Source organism: Lycorma delicatula, chromosome 2, assembly GCF_047948215.1.
Source record: "Lycorma delicatula isolate Av1 chromosome 2, ASM4794821v1, whole genome shotgun sequence".
Lineage (NCBI taxonomy): Eukaryota > Metazoa > Arthropoda > Insecta > Hemiptera > Fulgoridae > Lycorma > Lycorma delicatula.
In genome coordinates this window covers 204,599,066-204,607,503 of record NC_134456.1, presented here as the reverse complement: position 1 = coordinate 204,607,503, position 8,438 = coordinate 204,599,066, and the positions used below count along the sequence as shown (strand labels likewise).

At 30.6% G+C, this 8,438-nt stretch overlaps 2 protein-coding genes across 2 annotated transcripts; both read right to left on the bottom strand.

The window, feature by feature from the left end:
• Window positions 1–1,410: 1,410 nt before the first annotated feature.
• Window positions 1,411–2,331, bottom strand: LOC142320040 (uncharacterized). The gene has a single exon (XM_075357719.1). It carries the CDS (start codon window positions 2,329–2,331, stop codon window positions 1,411–1,413), a length of 921 nt encoding a protein of 306 aa, XP_075213834.1.
• Window positions 2,332–2,623: 292 nt separating this feature from the next.
• Window positions 2,624–4,111, bottom strand: LOC142320038 (uncharacterized). The gene is made up of 2 exons (XM_075357718.1): window positions 4,104–4,111; window positions 2,624–3,182 (listed from the first exon to the last, which is right to left on the bottom strand). The coding sequence occupies exons 1-2, from the start codon at window positions 4,109–4,111 to the stop codon at window positions 2,624–2,626; spliced, it is 567 nt and encodes a 188-aa protein (XP_075213833.1).
• Window positions 4,112–8,438: the final 4,327 nt, after the last annotated feature.

Sequence of the window (8,438 nt, the reverse complement as noted above, 5' to 3'; positions counted from 1 at the left end):
TGTGAAAGAGAAAATGAGAGGAAAGACAATTGAGTGGTTTATTTATTTAATTATGACTGGTAAAGTTGAGGCTTATAATTTGATCCTCCTCAACCAATTACAAAGACAAAAAATTACAAATATTAATTTGAAGGTTGATGAATATAAAATAAGTTTACTTTAAGAGTTTTTTAAAGTCTGGAAACTCTGTAAGTTAAGGATCTGGATGTTAGAGAGAGAGAGAGACAGAGAGAGAGAGAGAGAGAGAGAGAGAGAAATCATTATATAATAATCAAATTAAAATTAAGAATCCAGCTTCTTCTTTCTGCCTTTAAAGATATTGTTTTAATGTTTCTATGATAAAATGTAAACCTGGATTTTGATAATGGCTAATAAGGAACAGGAAGAGGAAGTATAAGTTGATAAGATATAGATATAAGTATAAGTGATAAGATTTAGATATTCCTCTTGATTGAATAGAAGTAAATATCATAAAAAGATATATTTTACTTAAAAATATTACATTTATTAATAATATCTTGGGTCTACCAATCAACTATACAAACTTATTAATTAAATATACAACATTTTACTTAGAATTCTCTAAGCTTCCTCAGGTGACAATACACATTCATTATTAATAAATAATAACTATCCGGAAAATATCATAAATTAAATATTTAAAAATAAATTCATAAACACTATAATAATATATCAGCCAACCATACTAATAAAATTATAAGAGTGGGAATTATGTTGCATTACAATATGTCGCAGATCTGCCAGAAAAGATAAAAAATTGCTACTAAAGGATTTTGTAATATCAAAATTACAACAATCTGAGTAGAATGTTTTCTAAATTAAAATCGCCGATAGAAGAAATCAAGCCAACGTAGTACACAGCATTTCGTGTAAATATTGCAACGCGTTGTTACGGGCTGTACGTTGTAGCAGAATAATGGACTGTATTATAAATAAAATAATTACACACTGATTGATAACTAAATATACTATATTTGTAAGATTAACAATATTTAAACTATATTACTATAATGCAGAGGCCATACTGGCGTGCATGTATGACTATCCAACTCCGACTGACTAGAATACAGAATGTTCTTAGTACTAAAGCTGCCCATAGGCAGCGCTGAGTGTCTGATTTTAAACCAAACATACTCCCCACGTTGATCTTATTAATTACCTTGTCTTCTTTCACTAGCACTACTAGACCCGGTCGAATATTTTCGGAGGTTGACTTCCACTTGCTGCGCTGCTGCAAACCATGGAGATAATCATGAGACCATCGTGACCAAAGACTCTGTCGTATCTTCTGAAGCTGCTGCCATCTGGAAAGCTTGTTACATTTTATGTCTAACAAATTGGGTTCAGGTAGTGCTATTAAAGGATTACCAATAAGAAAATGTCCAGGTGTCAAGTAAGATGGATCGCTAGGGTTATCGGATAAAGTAGAAATAGGTCTAGAATTGGGATAACTTCTATATCGGATAAAAGGGTAGAAAATTCTTCGAAAGTTAGATAAGTTTCACCTATGACTCTTTTGAGATGGTATTTCATTGACTTCACAGATGCTTCCCACAGGCCCCCAAAATGAGGTGAATTAGCTGGTATGAAGTGCCATTTGAGCTGTGACTTGGCAGCGTAATTTTCAATGTCTGTATTAAATTCTTTATCATGAAAGAGTTTCCTCAATGAATTTAACTCGTTGTTGGCTCCAACAAAATTGGTGCCGTTGTCACTATACAAGTTGGCGACGTGACCTCTTCTTGCAGTGAAACGTCTTAAGGCTGCAAGGAAGGCTTGTGATGTAAGATTACTGACTAGCTCTATGTGAATAGCATCAGTTGCAAGACACACAAAAATTTCAACATAACATTTGGTTGTTATTTTTCTTCTCGGATTCCCATACTTGATTTGAAATGGTCCCGCATACTCCACTCCTGAGTTAAGAAATGGACGACTAAACTCTACTCTGTGTTTGGGCAGCTGACCCATTAATTGATTAGCCGAAGATGCCTTAAATCGAAAACATGTTACACAGTTATGAATAACACTTCGAATTACCTTTCGAGATCGTGGTATCCAATATTTGAGTCTTAGTGAAGCTAACAATAATTGAAGTGCAGCGTGCAATAACCTCAAATGTTTAGCCTTGATGATCAACATCGTAAGATGGTGTTTTGGTGGCAAAATAATCTGATGTTTAATATCATACGCAATATCAGCATTATTCAACCTTCCTCCAACTCGAATTATGTTACGATCATCGAGAAAAGGATAAAGATTAAGAAACTCACTTTTTTTTAGGAACGGTAGAAGTTGATCGAAGATCATTAATTTCTTGACAATATACTTGTTGCTGTACCATCCAGATGCATGTTTGTAATGAATCTTGAATGTCTGCAGTATTAAGATTTCCAGTTTTCTTCTTTTTATTGCGACAATTATACTGCACGTGATAATCTAGAAATACTTGAAAACTTACAAACTAAATCGTCATTTGGTGGAAAAACACATGCCAAAAACTAGTTTCCGTTTGTCGTACTTCTGGAATATCTTGAACATCATAATTGTCTGAATTAGGCCAAGAACTGGAGGGTAAATACAACCAGATTGGTCCACACCATCAGATGCCTTTATCTAAACTCTCTGGATTGGAACCTCTGGAAATGAGATCAGCAGGATTGTCTGACGAAGCGACATGTCTCCAGTCATTGATGTCTGTTAGATCTTGACTCTGCGAAACTCGATTCGCAACCAACGTTTTCCACTTCGATGCAGGAGCTGAGATCCATGCCAAGCAGATTTTGGAGTCCGTCCAAAGATGAGCCCTTTCAATCGACAAATTCAGGATTGGTAATGTTTTTCGTAACAATTTTGACAACAGTAAAGCGCCACACAACTCTAACCGTGGTATGCTGACAGTCTTCACTGGTGCGACACGAGATTTCGAGCAAAGTAGTTGTACTAAAATCTCTCCCTCAGAATTGACAGAACGCAAATACAGACAAGCACCAAATGCATGTTGTGATGCATCGCAGAAACCGTGAACTTCAATATCTATAGGATTATTGATAATAACTCTTCTATTTATTTTAATATCATCAATTAAAGAAAGTTGTGACACCAAAACATGCCATTTCTGGAGCAATGATGATGGTAAATTATCATCCCAACCAATACCACTAAGCCACAATCATTGCAAAAATATTTTGTAAGAAATTACAATAGGACTAATTAAACCAATTGGATCATAAATGGAAGCTACTGTAGACGCTACTTCTCTTTTTGTTACTATTTTGCTTAAATACGGCATGATGAGGAAGGTAGAACTGTTGTTTACAATCATTACCTTGAAGAGGCACTGGCTTCATGTGACAGAGTTCCTTATATTCTTGAAGAAATTTTGAGTATTCCAGACGAAGTGAATGATTCCTTTGAAGCCTTTTCTCTAACGCTTGAAATCGCAAGCTTGGTTGATCGAATGAGTCTCCTAAAGGTAAATGATCTGGCTTTAGAGGAAGTCTGACGATAAGACGACCTAAGACGACCCGTTGTTGTGTTTTGATAATACTTTTCTTCAGGTTTAAATTTTTACATTTACTATGGAGTGAAATCGTTGTGCGTAGTACCTTAAAAGTGAAGTTTAGTTATGAATTCCTTGATAATTCATGTAAAATTTTAATAAAATGAATACAATGGTTTAGTTTAGAATCTTGTAAATTTCACAGATAGAGTGACTCATTCATCATATCTTTTAAATCCACCTTTTTTGGCTTATGGACTGCGGACTAATAATATTTGTTGAAATCTGAAATAAAATCTTTTAAAAGCTTTCTCTTTCAAAAACAACATACTGAAAGTAAAAATATTAAAATTTTACTACAGAATGATAATCAGTCTACATTGTCTATTAAAACTGAAGCAGTTCATAAACTGGTGAACAAAAAATGAGTTATGGTGTGAGTACAGCATTACTTAAAATGAAGTGTTTAATTTCAGTTGAATAAAACTGTGATACAAATCATGGAAGAATTACTTATTTGCATCACCTGCTTTAAACAATTAATAATGTTAAATGAGAAAACTGTAGATTGGCAACTAACTTAGACATAGTAAACAACAAAATTTTAACGTCAAATTAAATCAACAAATCACAATAATTAAAGACATATGCCTGAACAAATAATGTAACCAAATAAAAATACAGAGTTAATTAGGTGTATAATAACAATTTGATTTATATGATAATATGACAGTTTAGTCTAATTTTTTTATTAACATTGAAAATTATTCCAATTCCTGCACATGCATGAATTACTTATCATTGTCATCCCAGTGAAAATATAAAAATATATTTGACAAACAAAAGAAAAGAATGGAGGAATTCTATAAAATTAATTTTATACTAATTAAGTGAGATTTTTACTTTTTCTATTGAGAATTATGATTTATTTAATAAAATAGAAAGTTTAAACAATTTTAATTAGATTGAACTCATCCAAACATAATTTTGTTAGAAAATATACTGATAATACATGTTTAATGAATCTGGCAAATGTTAAATCAATGCTACTACTACAATTTCTATTGAGATTAATCTTTACTTCCACTATGATTAAATCTCTTCTCACAGTGTGAATTTGAAAACACTTGTGTTTTGCTGTACTTTAAAAACACTTTCATTTCATTAACTCTGAAGCAATTACCTTTTTTGATTTATTACCTTATTTATTACCTTATTTTTGATTTATGAGCTCTTGGTCATCATCTGTTCAGTTTATTCAGATTAGTATTAATAATCTGTGTGATATAATTGGTAAGCTACGTAATGTATTGTTCAGTCTGGCATTGCTGAACATGACACATTGAATTTTAATACTTCTAATTTTTTCCAAAACCAGATTTTAAATATGTAGAATGTTCCTGGTAAATTAGACTTACCTGATCCTTGGATGTACTTAAAACCTTGGATGTCATCTGACTCACGCTTTAAATAATAAATTATGTGTAAGATTATCACATAATGCACAGAAATAATGATTTAATGTTTATCACAATGTATTTATAAATTAAATGTAATTGTAAATATAAAGTTATTAAACCTTTTCTACAATCTTTTTCTTCAAGATTTCTACAATCTCAGAATAAAAATCCTATTCTGTAAAAAAAAAATACATTACTTATTTACTTAAATAGTTTAAAAAAATACAAGTAATCTGTATGGAAAAGCAAATAATTTTAATAATTAAAAAGTGATATTAGTTTAAAATAGTTTATCACTTTTTAAAGTTTTATGTAACACATAGGAAATCTTAATTTTATACATGTTTGTTTCAAATTAAATTCTAAACTAAAAGAAAATTTAAAATCTAAATAAAATAGTAACATATTAGTAAAAGTAATTGCAAGTATTTAATACTTTAAACAGAATATTTAGAAGAAATTAAAGGTTTTACAAAATATAAAGTTAAAAGTAAGAATGGAGTACTGTAACATGAATATATCAATGTACGAGGTGCTAACCAAAAGTTCGGGGAATTTGAATTTCACGCGTGAACCATTGCTGGTACGACCTGCTGCCACTAGATATGGCTAACAGTACTCTTTGTGAATCAATGTTCCAACAGCTGTGACAGTGAGAGGCTACATTGTTGACTTTCGTGTGGTTGTGTAACGTTGTGTTTTACTGCTTCAGCGAAGTTCTAAATGGCAGATTTTAAAGAGCAAAGAACCTGCATCAAATTTTGCTTCATGGTTAAAAAAACTGGTGCAGAAATCCATCGCATGCTTGTAGAAGCATTTGGTGACAATGCTATGAGTAAATGGGATGTTATATTGTGAAGTTTTGAAGCGGTTACGTGAAAGCATTAGGCGCAAACGTTCAGATCTGTGGAGTAACAATAACTGGGTTCTGCATTATGACAACGCGCCAGCGTACACATCGCTAGCGATTCTAAATTTCTTGGCTTCCAAAAAGACGGTAGTGATTCCCCACCCACCCCATTTGCCTGACCTGGCCCCGTGCGACTTTTTTCTCTCCGAAAATAAAATTTCAATTGAGAGGTCATCGTTTTAACACAATTGAGGAGATTTAGGAAGAAATACCTGCAGACTTCCAGGGATGCATGGAATCATGGGAAAAACACTGGAATCACTGTATCAATGCCCAAGGGGATTACTTTGAAGGAGACAGTGGAAATTATAAGAGTTATGGTAAGCTATTTTATTTTTATGGTAAAATTCCCCGAACTTTTGGGTAGCACCTCATATACTCAATGTCACATTTAGTTGAGACTATGGAGTAGCATACACCATGACTTTCTTATGGGAGTTTAAACAATAATTCACAATAAAAACATTCTATTCACTTATCAGCAGCCTATTGATTGCTAAAATATAATAACAAAGTATAAAAATAATGAAGGAGGTTTAAATGTAAAGGAAAAGATTTCTGTGTGAATCAGAACATTATAATAAGTCATTAATCACAGTTAATTGTTGAAATCTGTCAACTGATTTATAAATACATACATATTAAAAAGAGTAATGTAATACATGTTAATGATAAAAATAAATGCACATGGAAATGTTAAACAATATGTGATATCAAATATAAACATTTCATTTCCTTTTCCCACAGCTGACTGTGAATTGCATTTTTTTTAAAAAAGGATTATATTTCAAGTCATCTTCATTTGAACAACAGTCTCAATAAAACATGTCATTTAGTATAATTAAAAAGAGAAGATTTTCTTGTGTGTTGTGTGTGTGTATGTGCATGTGTGCATATGTGTGTAAATAACATCAAAGAGCAGGTGATAGAAAGAAAAGGTAGTTAAACATGAAAAGTTGTAAATAATTTTTAAACAATCAGTAAAACAAAAATAACCTACCTGAAAGTAAGTTAGACTTTTAAGATAGGAGATAAAAATAACACTTATGAAAAAGTCAGTTTAGAAATTACCAACCTAGACATAAAACTTCTGAATTCATTTTAAAAATAAATACTTTTAATTGGTGATTATGATTATTAAAACACATTTGCTGTGTGAAAAGAAATAATATAAGAAATAAGAATGAGTGGGAATAAACTAATTATTAAAATATAATTAATAAAATTATTTATTAAAATGAAAATCAATTGGCAAATTTAATTTGTTTTCAGTCTCTGGACTCATTTTTAGACCTAAATAGACCTAAATTAAAGTAGTTTTTATTCATTTCACATAGAATTAAGTTGTTAAAATAGTAATTTGAACAAGTTAAAGCAAAAAAAAAAAATACTTAATCATAAGTTTCCTCATAATTAAATCTGGAACTTTTCTTATAAGTTTTAAAACTTTGGAACTTTTACTATTTTAACTACTAAGAAGCAGGAATGGAATGAAAGACTGAAAGAGTGGAGTGCGGTGAAAAAAACAAATACAAAGTAAAATTATAATACTTATAATTCCAAAATTACAAAAGTCTGTTACAATTACCATACAGTAAGGTGTGTTTTTTTTTCTAAAAATAATTACACCTCACAGATACACATTTTCCTGTGAAAACGATTAATTAATGATGAATTATATCTAAACCTGTTTTGAAAATCCACTATTGGCAGCTCAAGGAGAGGATTTCTGAGATAGTGCTTAATTCAAATCCAACAACCAATACACATCAGTAACAAAGACACTAAGATCAATATAAAAATGATTATAAATATGTTTCATTACATTTAAACTAGTTCACATCACAGAACGGCTGTAACAAAAACTGATGTGCAATAAATTCATTGAATGAGTGTTATAATATGCAATATTACTAAAACTGGTAAAATTCTTGAACTTTGGAATTTTTCATCATGCATTCATCTCATTTCATAAGTGATGAGTTGATTATTAAATAATGCTTCTGTAAAAATAATTCATTATAAAATTAAAACAAGGAAAATAAATTTGAAGCTTTTTAGGTTTCTATTCAAATTTGTTGATTGCTTTAGTTTCTCTTTTCTACACAGCTTTTTTCAATCCAGATGGTCACTAGTCTCCTATGAATAGTTAATTTTTTTTTTTTTTTTAGTATGACAACATAATTAACCAAGCTATATTGTGATATTACCAGCCCATAAACAAAATCATTTTTTTTTTAAATGTAATAACAATGATTTATTTTTGTAAATTTTTTTTGCAGATAACAATTTTTGATTTTTGTAGATATATATTTTAAAGCCCTCGACTATGTTTTATAGAACAAATATCAGTGGGCTTTTTCTGAAAAGTGAAAGCATAAATCATAAATATCTCATACATGAAATATGGTCTGGATACCATATAATGATGCATAATCACTCTTGTACATCAATTAAATACAATCAAGTATTATATGAAAATAATCAGATATTATTATAAAACATATTATTATTACATGTATAATCAAGTAGTATGGAAATCAAG